This window comes from Solanum stenotomum, chromosome 2 (genome assembly GCF_019186545.1).
Source record: "Solanum stenotomum isolate F172 chromosome 2, ASM1918654v1, whole genome shotgun sequence".
In the NCBI taxonomy this organism is placed as follows: Eukaryota; Viridiplantae; Streptophyta; class Magnoliopsida; order Solanales; family Solanaceae; genus Solanum; species Solanum stenotomum.
Window position 1 is genome coordinate 59,852,115 of NC_064283.1, and position 25,037 is coordinate 59,877,151.

The window sequence follows — 25,037 nt, forward strand, 5'->3', positions numbered from 1 at the left end:
GCATATTGTTTCTTCGAGTTAATGGTTAAAAACACACCTGATTAACTATTATTTTTTTGCGAGTTTCATACCTCAAATATCCGTTATTCCATTTACCTATCTAAACTACAACTCCCTTTGTATTAAAGACACCTTAGCTGAGTTAGCCAAATATTTGTTCCCAATCAATAACACGTATTTGACCAACTCAGCATTGAGGTGTCTTATAATACAAATGGAGTGATAGTTTAGGTAAATGAAGAGAACAATAGATTGTTAAGGTAAGAAACTATCTATTTCAACTCTCGAAATAAAAAGTGATAGTTTACGTGTGTTTTTTTACCATTAACTCTATTTCTTTTGAGGACCAAAAAACAAATTGTTGAGTTGATTAGTTATTTGACCAACATTAATTAGACAATTAGCAAAGATCTCCTAATGTGATTAGCTCTTCACCCCACCTACCCACCCACACACCTTTTTCTAAGGGTATTTCAATGAAATTATGCGTTTACTGTTGGTTCGAGAGTTCAAGTTAATTAATGGACCTTTTAGATCACAAAATTTTTATATAGGATTTCAAGTTAATTAATGGACCTTTTAAATACATAAACGCGTCAAACTTTCTGGGACTAATTAGAAAGGAAAGTTTAGTCAAAACTTTTGCCCGTATTGTCGTTATTGAAAGACCACAAATTTAAGGGGCAAAAATAAAAGACCACCCCAAAATAGGGGCATTCATGATCGTAGTGCAGTCACATAAATTGAAACGGAGGAAGTAGCACAAAATGGACATCTCTGATTGCTATATTTATTATTAAATCAACAAATATGGTTGATCCAAACTTCATCTATAAATAACTACTTCCATAAGATAATTGACTCAAAAAGTTTGTGCATTTTCCTTAATTAACTAACATTTAGGAAGTTGAACTAACAAATTAATTAGAGTTGTCATATAATCCTTCTGATTTCCCTATTTATACCCCTTCAGTAAAATGATCAAACTCACTCAAACTAAAACAGAACTTGCAACTCCCATTACTAACATAATTTTCGCGAAAAAAATAGTAATTGATTAAATTATCGACACAATGGCTGCTTATAGCAATTCCTCAATCCTCTTCGCGATTGTNCCTAATATTCCCAATTTTCCTGCAGCATTGCCACCATTGCCAACACTTCCAACAGCAACACCATTACCATCTCTGCCCACATTGCCCTCTGTTCCGAAGATGACTCTGCCACCAATGCCTTCGATGCCTTCACTTCCCAACATGCCTGCAATCCCAGCTATTCCAACACTTTCACCTCCTCCATCCAACTAATCTTTCGGCTTCCAACTGCATGATTTTTACCTATTTTACCCTACTAGTCTCTACTGCGTGTTTCGTTGCTTTTTCTTTTGTAATTTTCATCTTTTATGTGATTCTCGACGATGTATTGTATCATTTGTACTATTCTGAGTGATATATATTGATTTTGTTAATCCAATGCAGTGTCTATTACTGATTCATGTGTGTTTGTCCATGAATTCCTACAGTTGTGACCTCGAGTTAACACTACAATAGTATCCGAGTTCATAGTCTAGTAGGTTTTTAAACCTATATAGGATCTGAGCAAAAACTGTTGTGTTCACGTGAACCTATATCAGGGCATCTCTATCAGTCTCTGGCTTGCAGAGCATTTTAAATTGCCCAAACAGGTCATAATATTCCAGGGAAAGTGTCATCATCAACTAAGATTATTGTCATTATTCTTCGTTTTTATTGTGCTGAATTTTCAGGATATGTTGGAGCATTTTAGCCATCCCATTTGATGGATCGTTCATCTATAAATCAACACAAGTTGTTCATCTTTGGCATAAATCACTACAAAATCTTCCTACCTTATTATAGAGTATTGAGTTTGATGAGATACGCGAGTCCAAGCTGAGAGACCTGGTCGGTAATAGACTTAAAGCTAGTTGAAGAAGCTAAAATGAAAACTAAAACAAGAAGGGATTTTACATGGAAACCTGCTTGCTCAAGGGAGGAGAAAACCACGACTTGTCACACAGGGTAATCAACTGCTTTCACTATTTTCAAGCAACAAGTGAATACAGACTGCAAATACACATAGAGAGATTAAACTCTTAATCTCACCACCTGTAATAACTCTATAACAAGAAGAACCAAAGCAATACCTCTATTGCCCACTATATTAACTAACTCTAATTAATATAGACTTCGATCACACACAACACAGTTGACTCTAACAATACTCATTGTTTGTTACCACAGCTAAGACTGAATGCGTTTCTTTATAGCTTTAGAAACGGATCTTACAAGTTCAACACAACACAAGCTTCCAGTAATAACCCACACTTGATAACTCTATCAGATCCCTAGAGATTCTTGAAAGCATAAGTTCTTCAGAGACAAAAATCGCCTTTTTGAGTGTGTATGTGTAATGTCTTGACTAGGTTGTTTTTATCAAATGAGGATATATTATCCTCTGAGTAAAACAACCTAGTGTTCTCCTATTGGACGAGTGGCAGCCTTTACAGTTGTTCACCATTCGACCATGTAGACATGCTCAACCATGGAACCAAGTCCCATAGTTTGTGAGTATCATCAAAACCTTGAAATACAACAGAGTTTTTTTTTCTTAATGAATCTTTATAAGTTTTTGTGCTCTTAGTATATCAGAAGAGCTTGTTGAATCTAGAGATACATATGTATCGGATGAAATATCTCTAAGGACAATGTCTTTGACATGCCTCAAACTTTCAAAAATTTCCTATAGTTTTCGTGATTAAATATATTTTTCCGTAAGATTTTCAACTAAAACCATTAAAATGTGTTACTTCTTTCGCCAAATAAGATGACAATGGCATTTAACTCTTCATTTAAACTCAATTCTCATTCTTGAAAGAATTCAAGGAAAGGTAATACATTACTACAGAGAGTAGGAATCCACACAAGTCTTATTCGTGAACATTCAATATCTCCCTCGAGCTGCTAAAGAATCGAACCAATCGGATAAATAAAATTGGGAAGATAAATTTCAGAATTAGAAAGAAGAAGAAAGGCATAGGCTGACTTAATACATGAACAAATAACTTCTCATTTTACTCATAGTAACATGAATCACATGAATTTATAGCTACATAAATGTATATTGCATATTGCATATCACAAATTTCAAATATCTTCTTTTTTTTTCCCTTAAACCTCGTTGGCAGTCAAATACCGTCACATAAAATGGGACAGAGCGAGGGAGCATAGTTTGGTTATATCCAGTCAGTCCAATGGCGGACATGAAACTATTGGATGCATTGTTCATACACTGATGCACCAATTGTTGTTCATTGAAACAAATATATTTACATTACAAAATTAGTAAACGTAAAAGAAATATCATNGATATATTATCCTCTGAGTAAAACAACCTAGTGTTCTCCTATTGGACGAGTGGCAGCCTTTACAGTTGTTCGCCATTCGACCATGTAGACATGCTCAACCATGGAACCAAGTCCCATAGTTTGTGAGTATCATCAAAACCTTGAAATACAACAGAGTTTTTTTTCTTAATGAATCTTTATAAGTTTTTGTGCTCTTAGTATATCTGTTGAATCCAGAGATACTAAGAGCTGCTAAAGAATCGAACCAATCGGATAAATAAAATTGGGAAGATAAATTTCAGAAGAAGAAAGGCATAGGCTGACTTGATACATGAACAAATAACTTCTCATTTTGTTCATAGTAACATGAATTTGTAGCTACATAACTGTACCATATATTTGACTTACAAAATTTGTGCATTTCCCTCAAATTAAACATTTAGGAAGGTGAACTAACAATTAATAGAGTTATCATATGCTTCTACACCAAATAATCAAATTCCCTATATATACCCCTTTAGAAAATGATCAAATCACTCAAATTAAAATAGAACTTCCAACTTCCATCCTCAAAAATTGCAAATTACAACAAATATGGCTGCTTCGGGCAATTGTTCATTAATCGTCTTATTGATCGTAGCATTTTTGTCCTTATCAAGTATCACCACAAGTCATGCTGCTCGCGGTCTATTGCAACTTCCTAAGTTCCCTAACATACCATCATTGCCTCAGCCAACTATGCCGCAATTACCTACTATTCCCAAATTGCCCGCAACATTGCCACCATTGCCAAGTGTTGCATCGTTGCCAACACTTCCAACAGCTAATTCACCGTTACCATCATTGCCAACACTGCCCTCTGTAGTCCCAAAAATGACTCTGCCTCCAATGCCCGCGAATCCTCTGCTCAACATGCCTTCACTTCCAAACATTCCTACACTTTCACCTCCTCCATCCAACTAATTATATCGTAGTTCCCACTGTATTAATTGATTCCTCTATTGCTCTCTACATACCACACGTGAAGTTTTTTACCCCTTTTGCTTTTGTCGCGTTAATGTATTGTATAATTTATATGTAATGCAGTGTCTATTATTGAATTGATGTGTATTTTTGTCCAGCATGTTTTTTCGGATAAGCAAAGATCAATGTATTATTATGCATATATTGAAAAACTTGGATCAGAAACATATACGTAAATTAGTTAAAAACTACTAATCTCTTTGAAAATATTCCAATTAATGACAGAAATCGAGAAAAGGCACATTGTTTAACTAGATTGTATAAAAATATTCCCAAATTTCTTCTTGTTGTTTTTCCGCAATCAAATGGCATTTCATTCAGAGAATTAAGAGTGAGTTGAAGTGAAAACTCAAGACATTCATGTTACAGTTTTCTTATCAAGACAATGAGTTTAAAAGGGAAATGAATACGAGTAGATCGAGCAATGTCTAAAAGTTTAGGCATAAATGTCCAAACTTCAATCGCGTGTGTCTGAAGTTTAGGCATAAATGTCCAAACTTCAATCGCGTATGTCTGAAGTTAAGTTCATGAAATTTTCTTGAACAAGCAATATACTAAACTTCAGGTAAAATTTGTAACTTTGGACGAGGATTTTTCAACTTCAGTCGCGTATGACTAAAGTTGAATTTGAAGTAGCTAGCTTAAACAGGGATTCCTAATCGAGTATCTTTACACTTGCCCATAAAATTTGACACAATGGATATGGTTTATGACCAGAACAGCGCGGCCCATGTATATATAAGCATGACTCTTCGTATATAGATGAAAATCAGCCAATTATTATCAATACATATTATATTCGTTTCAATCAAATATTTGGAATCTTTTCAGTCGCAAAGTTTTGTCACGTGATTATTGTTATTAGAACGTGTTAGGATCAAATGTTTACCATCATGTCAAAAGCTATAGCTGATAGCAAAGAACGCAACTTTATTTCTTAACTAAGAACACCAAGCAAACGTCATTTCCAATCATGACTCTGATCCAGGCCACCCTAGCACACTCGTGTGCCTTGCCATAGGCAGCAATGGCGTAGCCAGAATTTTTATGAAAGGAACAATGATTNAATCGCGTGTGTCTGAAGTTTAGGCATAAATGTCCAAACTTCAATCGCGTATGTCTGAAGTTAAGTTCATGAAATTTTCTTGAACAAGCAATATACTAAACTTCAGGTAAAATTTGTAACTTTGGACGGGGATTTTCAACTTCAGTCGCGTATGACTAAAGTTGAGTTTGAAGTAGCTAGCTTAAACAGGGGTTCCAAATCGGGTATCTGCAAACTTGCCCATAAATTGTGACACAATGGATATGGTTTATGCCCAGAAACGCCCGACCCATGTATATATAAACATGACTTCGTATATAGATGAACATCAGCTAATAATTATCAATACATGTTATCTTCATTTCAATCAAATATTTGGAATCTTTTCAGTCGCCAAGTTTTGTCACTTGATTATTGTTATTAGAACGTGTTAGGATCAAATGCTTACCATCATGTCAAAAGCTATAGCTGATAGCAAAGGATGCAACTTTATTTCTTAACTAAGCACACTAAGCAAATGTCATTTCCAATCATGACTCTGATCCAGGCCACCCTAGCCCACTCGTGTGCCTTACCATAGGCAGGATGTTGGCATTACCCAACGGAACGCTTCAAAAAAGAACGTCCAAATAAGACCATGACTCTACAAATAATACTGAAAAGTAGTAAATATTTCAGTGTGCATTAGTTTACAATATTATATTGTTGAGTCGATTAGTTATTAGGCAAGCAAACATATCTCCTAGGTAGTTGAACAACATTGGATGGATCAACAGACAAACAGTATTAGCAAAACTAAAAAGAAACAATAAACAACTAAAGGGTGTTGTTAAATGATGTGCATACTTTCATCCAAGAAATTCTTGGAAGGGAGCGATCCCTTCAATTGGTCCTACGCAATGTGAATCTGAATTAGTCTGACTAGTGAGTTCTAAATAGTCAATTGTCCACCAAATATGGTTGATCTAAATTTCATCTATACATAACAACTCTTAGAAAACTTGTTGACTTAAAAGTTTGTGCATGTTCCTCAAACCAACATTCAAAAAGATCAACTAACAATGTATAGATTATAATTTAGAATTTAAAGTTTATGCTTCTTCACCCAACATTTCACCAAATCCTTCTACTCCCTCAACAACATCCCCTATTTATACATATACTCTTCTTCTTTAGTGATGATCAAACTCATCAACTCAAATCAAAACTCAACTTAATTTCCTTGTGAAAACAAAGCAATCTTGCAAATTACAACAAATATGGCTGCTTCTAGCAATTGCTCAATCAGCCTCTTGTTGATCGTAGCATTATTGTCCTTATCAAGCATATCGACTAGTCATGGTGCTCGTAGCCTACTGCAACTTCCCAACTTGCCTACGATCCCTTCCTTGCCTCAACCAACAATGCCACAATTGCCAAATATTCCAAACTTGCCCACAACATTGCCACCATTACCAAGTGTTGCATCTTTGCCAACACTTCCAACAGCTAATTCACCTTTACCTTCTTTGCCTACATTGCCCTCTGTCCCGAAAATGACTCTGCCTCCAATGCCCGCGAATCCTCTGCCCAACATACCATCACTTCCCAAAATTCCTGCAATTCCAACACTTTCACCTCCTCCATCCAACTAATCTTGCAGCTTCCAACTGCGTGATTTTTACCTTTCTTGCCACGTTTTTTTTTTTTTGTTATTTTGATCTTTTATGTGATTCTTGACGATGTACTTTATCGTTTATATACATTGATTGTCATTTGTGTTTATCCAATGCAGTGTCTATTGCTGATTCATCTGTATTTGTCCAATATATTTTCTTGATACGCAAAAATCAATCGTATGTACATTTTTTCGAACAAAATTTGATCATAACTGTTGTTCCACAATCAAATGGAATTTCATTAAGAGAATTGATAGTGAATTGACACTACTGAGAAAAGGATTTAAGAAATTATGTGGAAAAATTAAAATCAGCTAACATTTTGTACTTTGACAAGGTTGATTTTAGAGAACAGTAGCATAAAACTTATATGCACCTGGTGTTTATACTAAACCAATGAATGCATGATATGTGTTAAGGTATACGCAACTATGATTTAACTATAATTGAAGTATATTTTTGTTTCATTGAATCTTTTAATTATGGTAAATTGCATTGATTTGGTGTAAGTCTACCCTTAATTGGAGTAAGCCTTTCTTGTAACATTTTTTGGTTGAACAAGAAATGTAAGTGAAAATCAAATAAGACTAGGACCATTAAGAAGTTTTTTCTCTACAAACTATATTAGAAAGCAGTATATTTTCATGTGCATTAGTTTAGATTACTCAAAAATAAAATTTGAATGATCATATAATTTGATTTGGTAAATACTTATTTGTTCTCGGAGTTGCACCTAATTAGACTAACGCTATAACAAAAACAACTTTTAGCGACAATAAATATACACACATTAACAAAGAGTGCTAAATTTTTTACCGGCATTAGTAATTAATTGTCATTAGATCCAATATTTATGTCACTATAGGCTTTAGGGACATTTACAAAGAGTGTTAATTACCGCTAAAAATACATATTTAGTGATAATTAAGTTATTATCATTAATTAATTATCACTAATAATTATTTTTTATGTAGTGACCTTAAGAATCAAACAATGTAGGTGAAAATGCATATCATTTAAGTGTTAAAAAGGAGTTAATTTCTCATACGGTTACTCAACTAACAATTTTTATCTCAGAAAGTCACTTAAATTTTGTTTATTAAGCAAAAGTCACTCGACTATAATGGTGACCATTAAACTGACCCACTTTTTTATTTTTACCGGAATGAAACACTTTTTTTCAATTCAGCTTAAAATAAATTATCCATGTCAACAATATCTATCAAAAATATCGTCAGGTGAAATGACAATAGTTGAGCGATTTTTTCTGTTAGCAAACAAAGTTGAATAACTTTTTGAGATAATTACTATTAGTTGAGTGTTTTGTATTATAAAATAAAGTTAAGTGACTTTCTAACATAAAAACTATTAGTTAAAACAGTTACATTCATTGGTTTGATATAAACCCCGATGGGGAGAAATTTTTTCCATTAATTTTGTAATCTAACTATCGATCCTTGTGAGAAAAGACTCTGAATAAGAGTAAAACTACCAAACTTGGTTGCCTTGTGATTGTTTAACGAAATGTGTTAAATACTTAAAAAAATTGTTGAGCTGATTAGTTATTTGAGCATCATATATTAGGCAAATAGGCAAGAAAACATATCTCCTAGGTAGTTGAACAACAATTTAAAAAAAAAAACAATAAACAGTGTGGTTGAATAGTCGGGACACTTTCACCCTTAACCAATGGTTTTGGGCTCGAGTTATGGAATAAATGAATTCCTTGGAAGGAATTAAAGGTTCCCCTTAACGGGTCCTACGCGACATGAATCTGAATTAGTCTGGCTAGTGAGTTCTGAATACTCAGCTGTCCACCAAATATGGTTGATACAAATTTCACCTATACATAACCACTCTAAAAAAAACTTGTTGACCTAATAGTTTGTTCATGTTCCTCTGGAAGATTAACTAACCATAGAGTATTTAGAATTTAAAAGGCGTATCTTCTTCACCCAACATTTCACCAAAGAACTTTCCCTATATATACCCTTTAGTAAATCATCAAACTCAACTCATAAACACATCTTAATTTCCTTGTGCAAACAAAACAATTTTAGAGAAAATTAACACAATGGCTGTTTCCATGAACTACTCAATTATTTTTGTGATGGTAGCATTGTTGTCCTTATCAAACATATCGACAAGTCATGGTGCTCGTAGCCTACTACAACTTCCCAACTTGCCTACGATCCCGTCACTGCCTAAGCCAACAATGCCACAATTGCCCAATTTTCCAGTCACATTGCCACCATTGCCAAGTATTGCATCTTTGCCCACATTTCCCTCTGTTGTCCCGAAAATGACTCTGCCACCAATGCCAACCATGAATCCTCTGCCTAACATGCCATCACTTCCAAACATTCCTACATTTTCACCTCCTCCATCCAACTAATATACAGTTATCTTTGCAGAGTCCATCTAGCTAGGGGTGGCAAAATGACTTATTTATTGATTCAGTCTATTTTGATCCGCGCAAATTCAAGTCAAAATGTTCATTTGACACCCCTACCTCTATTCTACCATATTAGTAGTATTGGTTTACCTTAATTGTTCTATATGTTGTTTCTTTTCAGTTTTTCCGATGTATTCGAGTTGATTTTCGAGAGTGTATCCTGTATTTTGATTGTATGTATGAGTGTAATTTTTATGTTTTGATCGTGAAACAGAGTTTGATGTAATATTATTGTTGCTACAAGTTAATTTCTGTCTACTGGTTTTAATATATGATAACTTTACTAATATTTATGCATAACAATAAGTCGCTTTGGCCGAGTGGTTAAGGCGTGTGCCTGCTAAGTACATGGGGTTTCCCCGCGAGAGTTCGAATCTCTCAGGCGACGATTTCTTTTTAAAAAAATAAAGTACGCAGACCTTACCCCTACCTTAGAAGTAGAGAGATTGTTTCTAATAGAAACTCGGATATTTACTGGATACTTTTCTTCAATATCTGAATAATATAACAAATCACATTCAGTGCCCATTATATTCTTGAATGGACATATAAATTTCAACTTTCTCATGTCAAAAATTATTGAATAGTTCCATAGAAGTTGTGAATTACAGATGAATGAAGATAACTGATGATATACTCAAATGGTACAAAAGGGGTTTAGGTTAAATAAAATTTGTTTAACCTTTACAGAATGTGAGGAACAAATGAAAATGCTACTCTTACTCTCTGTCAAAACTTCATTTATAAATTATGCCCTTCTGAACTGGCATCAAAACAATCTATGCCGGGCAACAAAATTGGGAAATACTATTTCCCGTGTTATTTCTTGAACAAATGAGACAGGAAAAGCCGTAAACGTTATCAATTTGGCTCCCTGCTTGTCTAATTTACATTATGATAGATATCTGAAGTATAAAATGAGTTTTCTCATGATTCAAAGAAAATCAGGCTGGCCTGTGGATGTCAAGCAACGATGCCACATACGGCTGTTAGGGTCGACAACTCTGGGTTTAGAGATGACTTCTGGAATTGGAAAGTAGACATAATGAGTATTGCATATACCCACTGTGATACCACTATATCCAGCAAATGCACCGTGAACCTGGCAAGACATAGCGCGTATATCAAATAAATATATGGTTGAATAATGTCTCAATCACGGAAAATACAAGTTAAGAAGGAGATATCTAATTCCCCGTTGAAGGACTTACAGCATTTTGCCCAAGTACGGTGCACAGAATACCATCTGAAGCATTTGCACGGCATGCACGGATCATGTAAGTAGGATCTATGTATTTCACATCAGCTGTCTGTCCGAGATCCTTAAAGTACTTTTTAATCTGTCAGAGACCAGGCATATTATCATGAATTCTTATAATAAGAACGATAAGAAAGTGAGCTATGAGCCTTCATGTGCAAGGAAATTTCTACTGCCAGGTATGGTGTTTTAAGAATCAATCAATCGACTACACCTCAAGAAAGAGTTGGGGATCGTTATACAGATGCTGTATTAGCTTATTACCAATAGCATTCAGTGGATTATAATGATTTCACTATTACACTGGTGGTCAACCTACCACAACGCTTCTCCTGTATCCTAGCTTGAGAATGGCTGTGCATTGTGAAGCTCATGTAGGCAGAGTGAAAGAGATGACAACCCCAATTAGATACTAGGAGCAGCAGTTAAAAAAGTGACTGAAGATATCCTCATATATTGAACGAAACAAGGACACCAGTCATAGCAGCTTAATATGCAATTATCGGTTAGTCTTAATGAATTGGTATTCAGGTAAGTATTTTCTTCTTAGAAATTCCAGAACAAAAGTTTCAAGATTCTCATGTGCAATATAAGAGACCATACAAAAGAGTTATATCCAACTAAAAGCCTCTCCAAGAACCCCAATAAAAATCTCAAAAAGATTCAAAATCCAAATGAAAGAGATGCATGAAAAAGAACTTTAAAAGATTACCAATGCAATATTAAATAAAGAACCACATGCTTTGCGCTCATATGCGGACAAAGAGACCACTTAGAAGTAAATGGTGAAGTAACTTGAATTTCTCTAATGAAAAGAAAACTATGAAGGAATGAAATCCTCAGGATGACATAAGGTTGTACACACTAACATGCATTGCAACTTTTTAAGGTGTATCTAGCAACAATCCCACAAAGTAAGCTGGGAAGCACTAACCTCTTGTTGCAAGTAAACACCAATGTCTCCAAGTACAGCATTTCCAGATGCATCTTTTGCATTGGTTTTCTCAAGGAAATCCTGCAATGAAGGTTGGGCCGGAAGTTAAGTCCTATAAAGAATCAAAAACTGATTCATCTGTTTTCATTATTATAGTTTGCAAACAATAAATTACAATAAAAGTAATCAAAAACTGTAGACCTCTAGGCTCTAAGTAAGCTTTGAGTTTTGTCTAGTATAGCGACAACATTGAATTGAAAGGAGTAAAAAAAGAATATCTAGTATCCACTACATAAATAAAAAGCAAAGGGGATAATTTATGGGCAAGGATGATAATTACTTCACCAAATATTGAGTTCTTAACTAAAATAGTCCCTTGAGTTTGGCAGCAGGTCAATTTTTATCCCTACTTTATACCTTCAGCACAAACGATCCTTTTAAGTTTGCTAAAACTGAGCGCTTCTCATTCAAGTAATGAAAAAATGCAAATGGATTTCTACAAGACAAATGGAAATTGCAAAAGAGAGTATGTGACCATAGTAAAAGGACAACCATGACTGAGGTCTATTTCCACAATTCCCAATTATGTAGCTTTGGAATTGTCCAGATGATCGGCAGAAGTTAAGGAAGAAAAGGAAGCATTGATGGGGGTAATTATGAAGCACAATTTACTGTTGTCACGTATTTTAACTATAGCTGTGACGCTTTGCACGTGCAAGTTTCATTAGTTTAATAGAGATTGCTTTCAGGTTCTGTTAGTTGGACCAAAAGTCTCATGAACGCAAACTTAAAGGACCATATGTGCTCGTCATGATACAATAGAGATGAAAACAAGCCAATCCCAAACCTAAGAAACCTTTTCGGTTAACAAAAACTCATCTATACATCCCAAGGTAGCACAACCGTAATTATGACGTATCTAACCTGCCCAGCTCCCTCTGCTGCACAGACCACAGCTGATCCCTTTGTCTCGAGCAGATATTTTAGATGCCTCAATACACCATGAGGGCCATGCAGATTAAAAGGCACCTGAAATATGAAATAAGATATGATCCCTAATGAGAAACTCATCAAAAAAGCATTGCATAACATCTGATAGATATTAGTCGTACCTCTGGGATCAAGCATATGTCTATTTGTCCACTAGCTAGGGATGCTTGCATAGCTATAAACCCACTACTACGGCCCATCAACTTCACAATTCCAATACCACGATATGCACTATGCGCCTGCAAAAGAGTGATAAAGAAACTGCATCTAAAGCAGATTGCATGGAAGAAGTATAATGCATAACAGTAATTGAGGAAAAAGTATATGAGCACTTTTCTTCTGGAAACTCAATCCTTAACATGAGACAATTTTTGAAGATATAAGTTTAGAGGCAAAATAAGAAATACTTGAGAAAACAAACTCAAAGTCCAAGAAATAGGGGGGAAACTAGTCACTGATCACCAAGACCTTCCAAGAAAGAAAGAAAAAAGTCAGAGGATTCTGTCAAACAAGGAGTTCTTGCAGGATTTCAAAATACATAATGACCATCTCTTGAACTTGTAGTGAAGATCACAAAAAAGTAACCGCACTGAGACATATTCACAAAAGAGAGGTTGATGAGATTGTCTATGGAATTCCTTCTCAAAAGAGATTGTCAATTGAATAAAGTCAGAAGGAGGTCCAGTAAATTGAAGGGAGCAAAGCATAGGAAAAGAAAAGGCAAGGTGCAGGTCATTTGATTTTAGTGTAGAAGATTTTTCCTATTATGGAATAGACTGTAGAAGAAAGGATGAAATTGTAGTAGATCATAAAGAAGTACCTCAATGTAAGCAGAATTAATGGCTCTCTGTGCTTCTTCAACAGCAGTATCAAAACCAAATGTCTTATCCATAAGCATAATATCGTTGTCTATAGTTTTTGGCACACCAACTACAGCCGCCTTTATACGTCTTTTACGGCACTGTACACCCACAGTAGACAAAATTAAACTAGAATTTCTAACAATAGCAGATACACTTAAATGTTATTGACTATTCAACAACCAAGAAGATTAGGAAGAAACTATTAGACCACTATATATCCATGCTCATCTGAAACATTTTCTTTCTACAATTTCAGGGAGAATTTTAATTTTAAAGCATAAGTTTCTATGCAAGAGGGACATTCACTCTACTTGTCTAATGGAGACACTAGAGAGAATCATTTATTCTCTATTCACTCTCTATACGGTCTCCAACTATGCACCAAACCTCAAATAATCAGAGAACAACAGTCAACAATGCATTATGACCCCATATGAATATAGACGTCAGGCATAACAACCTCATCATGAATTGCATTTGCACCAGCATGTGTACCATTTCCACCCAGCACAAAGAGCATGTTGATTCCTCTTTCCTGACAACAGTGAAAGAGGTAAATCTTAGATAAACCTAGCAAAATAGTCTTGCATGCAACGATCGAGGCAAGCTATATGATTGTAGTAGACGAGAAAGTCAGTCAAGTACCTGGATGCTGTCCACAATGTCACTAACTTTAGGTCCTCCACGTGATACTCCCAGCAAGCTTCCCCCCGAAAGATGAACATTTTGCACCACTTTCCTGGATAACTAAGAACAAAGCAGGTGGGCGAAAATCAGTACAATACTTAAATCTCATTAAAGAGAAATTTATCCATTGCAGAGTAATAGTAATGACCGTTTGGAGATCAAAGTTAAGATTTTGCACTTAAATCTGAATAACGGAGTTCAAAATTTAAAGGATCATTTGGGCAGTGAAGAAGAGTTGAAGTAACTTACTGGCATTTCGGTCAAACCTTTTTCCGAAAACCCACGATATCCAAAAGGAATTCCCACAATTTTCTTCACTCCATATATCTCAAGGGTGATAACTATCTGCATCATGTGAAAACAAAGAGCGGATGAAGAACAACACCAATGCAGCAGCAAGCAAACTACATCCATGAAAAATCAAAGAATCAAAATCAAACAATAATAAAATGCTAATACCTGTCGAATAACATCATTAAGCCCGGGGCAAAGACCACCACAAGTTACAATCGCTGCTTTCACCTCTTCTGGCTTGAAAAATATTTTCTCTCGAGGACCAGCACGGTGAACCCTGAAAATAGTTCATTCCGTATTCATGCTATGTGTTAAAGGCTTACCAAATATAAAATAAGAATCATGCTTGGCACAAAATTAATGTATTTACACCCTGAGTCGCAATTCTTACAACACAATCAAAACTCTTCTACTCAATGTTCAGTAATTCTATACCAAAATGAACACTTATAAGGAGCTAACTTTGTTCCATATCACAATTTTCCCCAAATTCCAGTAATAGAAAACGTGTAATTTCCTAAAACACTCCCCTCATCATTTGAAGAACTTTTTAAACATCTCACTATCTAGTTTTATTTCTATCAGATATGAAAAAGGAAATCTCGAACACAGAAGATGTCAAAGAAATGAATAATGCCAAGTTGGGTGTTGAACAGTCTGGATAGTGGAGAAAATCAACAATGATAGAGGACTTCAATTTATGACAATTCGGAGAAGGAGCTCGTAGATGCAGATTAATTAGTAACCTAGAATTACTTTTTCAATCTATAGACATGCATTGCACTATAAAAGGCTTATGCCTGAATAAAAGGGGGTGAGACTGATTAAACTGATACTAGTCAAACGTTAAGTTTGTATCATTTCCTCAACAGGTATATCATTGTTGTATCCATGCAACTCTTTAAAGTAGAAAAGGTAAAGAACTTTACCATTGCTCTACCCATGAACAATTGGAATCAATGCACTCGGCACCAGCAGATGAGGGGGAGGAATAATTAATTACCTGAAATGTAAATTGCTTACTTGGATCAACTAGAAATAAATAATACAAGTGAACATGGAGGAAATAGAACAGAAAAAACAAAAAACAGATCATTTACATTTTCATCAGCAGACAACAAAAACAAATAGCTTACTTGCTTAACTTCTCCAGTCATTCCAAAGATAGTCCCATTACACTTCCGGGAGTTGAACCAACTTTTGACTAAGATATTCTAACATATGTTTTAACCATTTTGAAATGGGACAGGTTGCAAATTTAGTTTTTTATCAAATCATATCTAAATTATCAAAATTTTAGACAAATTAATATAAATTGATCCTTGATATGCGAAAGGCCAATCAATTTCAGAACAGTGAGATACTACTATCTTCAGCAAGGAATATTCTTCGAGCTCTTAATTAATGGAAGAAAAAAGTACTTGTGTATCAACACTGGATTTTTTAGCTTTTTGAACTGCCAACCTACTTTTCATCAAAGTATTCACAATTGAAGACTTTACATAAAAGTGAATCAAACAGTTAAAAACACCCACCCAAACTGTAAGGCTACTAAAGATAGATATTTTTCCTGACTATTTAATCTATCTATCTATCTATGTCAAGGGATACGGAATATAGTTCCGGTGGCAAATTACTGAAAAGTTTATATCTTCTCACAGTACAAGCTGAAAACTACATTTATACAAGCCAGAGCATTTGCACATTCAAATTAAAGACAATAACCAAGTAGTTGGAGATCACTGCTGAGAAGTAGCTATGCCACACAATGATCACTATATATTAATTTACATGGTCTATCGACCTATATTCCATTACCCCGAAACATAAGGGGGCAATAACCAATACTACAGGCACTAATTTGAGGATGTGTACCCTCAAATTAGTACTTTTTCTTTTTTGCTAATTTAGTGTATTTTGAAGAATTTTGGTATGAAGCGGTAGACCAATATGACATAATTACTAGGAAAGGATGCATGTCACCTTCTACTATCATAATCAACAGGAAACTGAATTTGGACGGTGAAAAGCTATGCAGAACTAGTAGAGACTTACTTTTAATAGAACTCTGTCATTATTATTAACGTAACCATGCCATTTTTCATCTGAGGGGTAACCTTCTGCAAACTTTTCAGTTATTGGAGTCCTGTAACAGGAATGATGCATTAATGTTAGTAAAAAATTACACCTCAAGCAAAAATTTCTGTCCGAAATCTTCATTATATTAAACAAGGATATTTCTTTCCATTTGATTACCAGACCACCTGGCCAAGTGCATTCACACAAAATATGTGAGAAAACTAGCAATACTAAACTTTGGAGAATCAATAAAGCCAGACATAGAGACCTGAACGTCAAAACAGTAGTGGTAGATCAGAAAAGTAACTAATGCTACAAAACAAAAGGATAATCAAATTCAAACTGAATACTCCTCCATTCCAATTTAATGATACTCAACAAAGCATTTGACACAATTCCAATTATATATATATATATAACTTTCCAACTCATCGTATTATTCGAGATTTAAAACTTTCATATGATATTTGGTCCAACAAAATTTCACTGTTCATATTTAATACAAGTACTTTCTTTCTTCACTCTTGAATGGTGTCTCTCTCTTCTTCTATTTTCCGAAAATCAGGTGATTCTGTCTGAAGCTGCTCAAGTTAAAGTATTTATGTCCAGTTAAATACGTTATGCAAAAGAAATGGATGGAATATCCATATAGCACCTTACTCCTTAGTATCAAATTTAAACTCCTAGAAGTTGCTACAGCCTACAATTCTTCACTAAATAAATCTAAACACTTCACCACTATTTCCAGTTCATCTACCAATTCAACACATAGTTCCTTTTTTTCTAACCATAGTGTCCAAGCCAACTTGAGGCACCTCGACTAATTTAATCAAATACCTGACACCTCCTAACTTTGTCCACCAAGTCGCATTTTTTTGTCTCTGCTAAGAATTGAACCTGAAACTTTACTGTGCTCAACGCACTTCATTGATCACTACATACCCACAAAAAGGAGAAAACTATTCCTTTTGCCCCAATTTATGTGACATAATTGGAATTTCAAGATTCAAAATTACAAGCATTGAAGTAAATTCAGACCTAAGAAACTTCAAGTTTTTTGAAATAAAATTTATATATTTGAAAACTAGCTAAACAATACTATAAATCACCATAATTAACTACCTAAAAATATATAAAAAGCATACCTTAATAGAAAAACTTGATTGACTCTCAAAATTTAAGTGTACCACATAAATTGGGACGTAACTAAGTAAAGTACACTAAAAAAAATTTTAAAAAAAGGCAATTCTTTAACAAGGACATTACCTCATTTTTAGACAAAAAGTAGAAGGATACGAAACGGCGTCGGGGAATACATCAGTCATATGAGGAATGTTAAAACGAGCTTCAAATTCTCTAGAATACTTTAACTTCCAATCAGGATCACTAAAATCGATGCCGACGCCGGCGGCAGCATTTTTCGATACTCCGTTTCCAGCTTGCACTCGAATTCTCAATCTCCGGCAAGCTCTATTAAAATTCCGTACAGTTCTCAACCTAACGGGACCTAAAAAGAGATCATGATCGGTGTAACCAGTTGTCGACGGAAAAATCGCTTTCTGTCCGATCACCGGCGAAAGCGACTCCATGAATAGCAACAGTATGCGTGTAACTACTGCGTATGTATATGTGGAAGATATATATAGAGCGATGGAGAGATCGGAAACGGAGAGTGACGGAGAAAGAGAGAAGAGAGAGATAAAAAACAGTAGTAGAATTTAGCAGCCAGCCGGAGAAAAGAGAAAGCAATTATTTTTAAATTTTTTTTATTTTTTGGGTTTGACCTTTTTTTTCTTGTTTTCTTTCTAGGTTTCAGCCGTCCAAAATGTATATAATTTTTGAAGTTAAAATTAAAATAGATTAATTTAAAATTTAAGTATTCAAAATTTATACTTCTCATATTAATATATTAAAAATATTTCTTAAAATGTTGGTCAAACTTCATACCGTTTGATTTTCAAAAATTGAAATGTAATAAGTAAAAGTGAGAGCAGAGAATAATAGTTAAATTTAGAATTTCAAAACATCAGTTTCACCTTAACTAGAGGTTTCGAGTTCGAGTCTTGGGTATAGAGAAAATCTTGTTAGGAGCGTCACCCTCAAATGGATCCTGCAGTGTGCAATTTAAAGTAGTCGGAGCTATAATATGGACTCCAAATACTGAGTGAAAAAATTTAAAAATTTAATAAAATATTATTAATTTTTTTTTAAGAGATATGTAAGATCAATGAGACTCTATAATATAAAACGGAGGAATTAATCATTAAAATATTAATATAATGCATGGCACTTTAGCACTCTAATTGCTCAAGAGACTTCGAAACTTTTATACCAAGGGGTACTTTGGTTCATGAACATTTGGGCAAGGGTGTCCTCCTATCAATCTGGGTTGAATTTGAACGATCGCAAGTGTTATATGAATGGATTGAATTAAATTTAGATGATCAAAATAAATTGAATTAAAGAAGTAATTTGTTCAAAAGTTATTTGTGCTGCAATAAATTGAGCTAAAATAGGTTAGAAATGCGTCATAATTCAATCCGTTCAGTTCTTATTAAATTTAATTTTTTTCTTGTTCTTTTATATGTTTTAGTACATAATAAAATTATTTTTCTTTATTATAGTTATGTATACTATATCAATAAAAATATTATTTTTTAAAAAATATTTTGACAAAATTTATCATTGATCAATTTAGGCTACATATCAATTTAACAGGAATTGCCTAGCCTATTCTAAATATTCTCAAAAGCAAATTTAGAATTTTTATTTTTTGAATTCTGGATAACAATAATATTTTTGTCAACCGGGCCAGATAAATTATTTACATATTATATAAATTTTTTAACAAAAATATATGATATCAGTAAAATAATTAGATTATGTCGAACAAAGATAGAGCTAAGATTTCAACTTCATGTGTTAGTAAGTTTTAGACGGCCCATTTTAAGTATAAAAAAGTTTTAAATTTAATATACATATTTAAAGAGCTTCTTGCTACAAATATATTATTTGAGACATTTACAAGTGTAGTCTATTATCTATAAAGTGAATTGAGAATTATGAGATATTGAATTAGTTTAAGTGCACGTAAGTTGGCTCGAACATCACAATTATTAAAAATGTATATTTATTCTTGAACAATAATTATCAACTTCAATCAAATCTGTGTATATATAGACCAAGCTCACATCTGATTAGCTAATTAGTGAGTCAATAGCTTACAATCTTCACCCAACCACCCATTGATACATAAATCAAGGAGAAGTTGATTAGCTAATTGGTGAAACAATAGCTTACTACCTTAGCCCGACCACCCCCAGTGCCATACCCCCTAACTTTAACTATGGCTCCGCCACCCCTGAATATTCTTATTTATTTTTTGTTTATATAAATATTCTTATCCTTATATCATTTGGGGAAAAATGCCTTTTCATGTCATAAAAGCAAAGTTTTGATTATAAATCTTATCTATTACGACATAAAAGTAATATCAAGAATTTTACATATTCTACTTCCTTTTCTTGCTTTAAATTAGTCAACTTTAAATTTCATTTTGTAAGGAACAAGAGAGGACAAATCAATACTCTTTTTGTTTCTAATTACTTTTCCATTTTTCATTTTTAGTTGTTCCTAATTACTTATTCATTTTGACAAATCAAGAAATGACAATATTTTTTTACATATTATACATTCAATTAATTACTTTGAAAAAAAATACTATAACTTTTTGAAAATCTTAAGTTTTTAACTAACCCACTTCATAATTAATAGGGGTAAAATAGTAAACTCGCTATGTCAATAATTTCTTAATAGATGTGTCAATTCAAAAGTGAACAAGTAATTTGGGACAGATGAAATACAATAAATTCCACAATCACCCTATTAATTAATTAGAAGAAGAAAAATAGCGATGAATGTGACGTGTGTTTTCAATAAACATTTGAAAAATGACTATTTAATAGTTAAAGTGTGTTTCAATAAATATTTTATCAGAGTTCAAGCAAAATACTCATATACTTAATAATTTAAATATCAAAATAAAAAAGGAGATATTTTCAATAAGTTTTTGACCGTTGATCCAAAAAATAAAATAGTGTTGACATTTCAAGTGAATAGTTTTTGCATAATTATTAATTGCACTATGTCATGTCGAATAATAATGTGTCGTGGCTGACTCAATTAGTTCTCTTACAAATGGAATATTCAAAAACCAAAGATTCGAATCTATTCTTTTGTTAGGTTTATTCTTTTATCTCATTTCTAATGCTGAATTTCCCTTATTCTGATCCTAATTTTAATAAATTTTATTTTTATACATTGATAATATAAAATTATCACAATATTAATAAAGTTGCAAAAAGAGATAATTACTGATAATTGTTCATGATAAGTTTAGTTATATGATGAATAAAGTAAATTAAATGACCCGCTATAACTTATTACTATATAGTTATTAAAATAGTATAAAAATCTTTTAAATTGAATAAATATTAGTTATATTAATTTTCGAATTAGTTTTTAAATGAACATAAAAACTTTGACTTTTTGTGTTAATTAATTCCATATCTATATCATCCTTGAACTTCAGAGAGAATGATTACTTACCTATAAATTGTAATAATATTTTAGATTAGACAATGATCCCACATCATAATATCATTAGAATTAATTGATATATCTATGTTGTCAAAATCATAGTCTTAACTTTAAAAGAACTAACAACAACAAAAAAAAAATAAAAAATAATAATAATAATAATAATAAATAATAAATATATATATATAAAAAATAGTTATAGTACATATACATGGTACATTGCATGTATAACAATTTGCATCTTCTTGGATGTATAGTATATAAATTGATCAAACAATTTAAGGACGAAAGCTCTTCGTTTATCACTTAGATTATAAAGATGTTATCGATTATCTTCGATTCTTCATATCTTCTGTTCAAATATTGTAGAAGTAATTAAATTGGGGAATTGATGTTCATGAGCCGATGCCCGTCATATTTATTAATATGAGATGAAAAAGGTAATAAGTTTTTTTAATCAAATTTTTTTTAAAAAAAAAACGAAGAAATAATTACTTTTAGAGTTATAAAAAAATTGATTAAGTAATGTGACATTAGAGATATATTTCAATAAGGATATTAAATAGTAAATTAGCACCGTTAGTGAAAGAAATATATATTTTTTCTTTGTTAACTTATGATATTCTAAATAATGACAAGCTAACTCATAATCTACTCGCATGAAATCAAAAAGGAAGGAAATCAAGCAGCCTGCAAATCAAGAAGGCATGAAGATTAAATAAGGAAATGATCCAAGTAGGGGCGGATCTACTCAGGCGGGTGGGGGTGCCATGCCACCCACGAGCTTCGACGGAAATTTTATTTATATAGGTATATATATACACAGTCTATATATAAATAATAAACCCGTCACCCTCGGTACCAAAGTACTTTCTGGTGCCCGTGGTAAAAGGCCAAATGTTTGAGCCTCAGGTCGCGGGATTGAACCCGTTTTGACACATTTTCATTTTTTCTTTTTTAAAACTTAAGGCTCCTCTCATAAATCATATTGTAATAGCTTTTCGACCTTTTTCTTTTTTTTCTTTTTTACCATTGTTTCAAATTATTTGCTACTTTCTTTATCTTTAAATAATTTTATAAGTATGAATTTTAGCCTAATTCATCCTACTCCTAACATTAGATATTATTTTTCTATCCTATATTAATTATTTACATTTTACTAAAAATAGTTATTAAAAATTATTTGTCAATTAACAAAATTAAACAACAATTTGTTAAATTTTTTTCATTATCCAAACAATTAATTTTTCTTGAAAGTGTAAACAAAATTTGTAAAAAAATAACCAAAAATATTTATCTTAAAGATTAATATAGTAAGCTATCATTTTTATTTATAATTTCCTAAAGAAGTAAAAGAAAAAGTTAATAGTTAATAGAAAGAGCTATAAATTGTTTTTTTCTCTTCTCAATAATTTCATAAACACTTAAATGCATCAAATATTCTACAACAAGAAAATATAATAGAAAGATCATCAGTAAATTTAACCAATAATTATATAAGTTTTGGTACTATTTTCATGTAACCCAAAATCGAAAATCATCCATAAACTCCTACATATATACATACTCTCTCAATTTATATGATATTTTTTTATTCTTAAAATTCAAGCTACGTGAAATTTAATTAGAATATTAGAAAATATTTATTATTATTACATTAACATGATAAGAATTGCAACTTATATTTGTTCATAAATATTGCCTTCTCGCTAAGTTGCAATTCAACCAAAAACATTATTAGGTGTGATTCTTATCATGTTTATATAATTTTAAAAAAGGAACAAAAAAATACACCTTATAGCTTGGACTTTCAAGAACAAAAAATAACCTATAAATTAATGGAGAGAGTAAAATGAAAAAAAGAAAATTTGGTTAGTTATATTTATATTTTGTTGATTGACAAGTAATTTTAAATAATTATTTATGTTATCCTAAAAATAATACAATTGATTTTGTATGAGGTTAAACACAGATATCTTAATTTATCTTAGTTTAACTCTTTTTTAAATACGTAATTATTTGACTTTAAATCAAAATTAATATTAATATATTTATCTTTATTTGATTTTTGACAAATGAACATTATGAACCACCATAATTTTTTCATAAACAACCTACAAGCACTTTTTAAAAAATTTATACATGTTGTTTATTCCTATTTTATTGATTGGTTTGTCATATAAAATTAAATTCGAATCAAACATAAAGTTAATTTAGGCGATGAGTCTGTTTGGCACCCAGAGACTCTAAATCCTGGATCCGCCTCTGAATCCAAGTAGAACAACACAAACATGGAATGGGATATGTTCTGATCCTTACAACTTTACAAAAAGGGAAGGGCATAATCAAAGGAATTAAGAATCATTAACAGACAACTTAAAGCTGGCAGCAGATCAATCAAGCAAATTGTGATTGATAGGATCAGATCGAGAAAATCATCAATCAAGCCAAGAGTCAAGATGAATTGCTGGCAGATCAAGAAATCATCAAGCAAGCCAAGAATAGAACTAAGCTGTCAAGAGAAGAAAAGAAAGCAGATCAAAGCCAAGAGTCAAGATGAATCCTCCAGCCAAGCACATAATCGAGTCATATCTATTAAGAAGGACAGAATGTGATTTACCATGCACATATCTGATATGGACATGGATCAATAAATCACCTCAATCAAGGGATTCCTCAAATCCTTGATTGAAGTATAACTCCCTTGGGTTGTCCTTACAAGAGCACAAATTTGTTCATATAAATACCCTCTCAGACTTAGGAGTGAAGTACGCACTTCACTTGAACTTATATTGTAATCTTCTTTTATCTTTCATAAAACTTTGTACACATTTGAGTGAACAATTGAAAAGAAAAGAGAAAGAAAGATCTGAGTGTAGGTTATACAGGTAGAGATTGTGTCGAAGAAGAAGATATGATTTGCATATCAGGCAGGGCTCTCAATTGTAACATTCTGCAACACCCAAGTTCTCAACAAGCTCTAAAGGAAACCCTTGAAACCCAAGGGGACTGGACTAGGCACCACATCGGTGTTTCAAACCAGTATAAAAACTATTTGTGTTATTTACTTACTGCAATATTTATTACTGTTTATCTATTCTACTAACGTGCAGGTGAGTCGATTGACCATTACAGGAAGTCGACTAAAGGAAATTTTAATTCCCCCCCCCCCCCTCTTGACTTTCATTCTCAACGTTATTTTTTTCTTCAAGGAGTCGTTTGGTTCAAAAATAGGTTATCACAAGATTATATTTCAAGATTATATTTTTATCGTTATAATTAGGGTTTATAACCAATATAGATATAGATAATTCTACCTTCTTTATGAGTAGATAATCTCATGGTTTTGATATACATTTCATTCTTATTTTAGCTAATATCCACAATTAATATTGGATGAATTTAATTTCAAATTTTAAACCGGAATACACACCCTAATCCCTATAATCAAACAGTCCCTAATTGAGGGTATAACAATATTTTTTTATATAAACATGTGAAATGTTTACGTAACGTTGACAAAATAAAGGTGCAGGGTACGATGACATAATCCATGAAGTCATTATCCTAACATTTGATAGAGAAGCCAAGAAAATAATGGTATTTTTAATACGTAATTTTATTATATGGTATTTTTAATACATAATTTTATTTTTTTTATATAAACATGTGAAATGTTTACGTAACGTTGACAAAATAAAGGTGCAGGGTACGATGACATAATCCATGAAGTCATTATCCTAACATTTGATATAGAGAAGCCAAGAAAATAATGGTATTTTTAATAC

The 25,037-nt window shown here is 32.7% G+C and overlaps 4 protein-coding genes and 1 non-coding gene across 5 annotated transcripts; 4 read left to right on the top strand and 1 right to left on the bottom strand.

Annotated features, from left to right (window-relative positions):
* Positions 1–3,905: 3,905 nt before the first annotated feature.
* On the top strand, positions 3,906–4,327 carry LOC125856160 (protein PELPK2-like). Its single transcript, XM_049535716.1, has one exon. The coding sequence runs from the start codon at positions 3,959–3,961 to the stop codon at positions 4,325–4,327; it is 369 nt and encodes a 122-aa protein (XP_049391673.1). The 5' UTR covers positions 3,906–3,958.
* Positions 4,328–6,618: 2,291 nt separating this feature from the next.
* Positions 6,619–7,186, top strand: LOC125856957 (protein PELPK1-like). The gene has a single exon (XM_049536617.1). It carries the CDS (start codon positions 6,692–6,694, stop codon positions 7,064–7,066), a length of 375 nt encoding a protein of 124 aa, XP_049392574.1. The 5' UTR covers positions 6,619–6,691; the 3' UTR covers positions 7,067–7,186.
* Positions 7,187–9,164: 1,978 nt separating this feature from the next.
* LOC125856161 (protein PELPK2-like) lies at positions 9,165–9,485 on the top strand. Its single transcript, XM_049535717.1, has one exon. It carries the CDS (start codon positions 9,165–9,167, stop codon positions 9,483–9,485), a length of 321 nt encoding a protein of 106 aa, XP_049391674.1.
* Positions 9,486–9,851: 366 nt separating this feature from the next.
* TRNAS-GCU (transfer RNA serine (anticodon GCU)) lies at positions 9,852–9,933 on the top strand. The gene has a single exon. It is a non-coding gene; the product is annotated as a tRNA-Ser (tRNA).
* A 143-nt stretch (positions 9,934–10,076) lies between these two features.
* Positions 10,077–18,461, bottom strand: LOC125856900 (ATP-dependent 6-phosphofructokinase 5, chloroplastic-like). The gene is made up of 13 exons (XM_049536556.1): positions 17,917–18,461; positions 16,627–16,717; positions 15,501–15,574; positions 14,737–14,848; positions 14,527–14,622; positions 14,236–14,337; positions 14,051–14,125; positions 13,548–13,688; positions 12,850–12,966; positions 12,662–12,766; positions 11,738–11,818; positions 10,757–10,885; positions 10,077–10,647 (listed from the first exon to the last, which is right to left on the bottom strand). The coding sequence occupies exons 1-13, from the start codon at positions 18,237–18,239 to the stop codon at positions 10,480–10,482; spliced, it is 1,614 nt and encodes a 537-aa protein (XP_049392513.1). The 5' UTR covers positions 18,240–18,461; the 3' UTR covers positions 10,077–10,479.
* Positions 18,462–25,037: the final 6,576 nt, after the last annotated feature.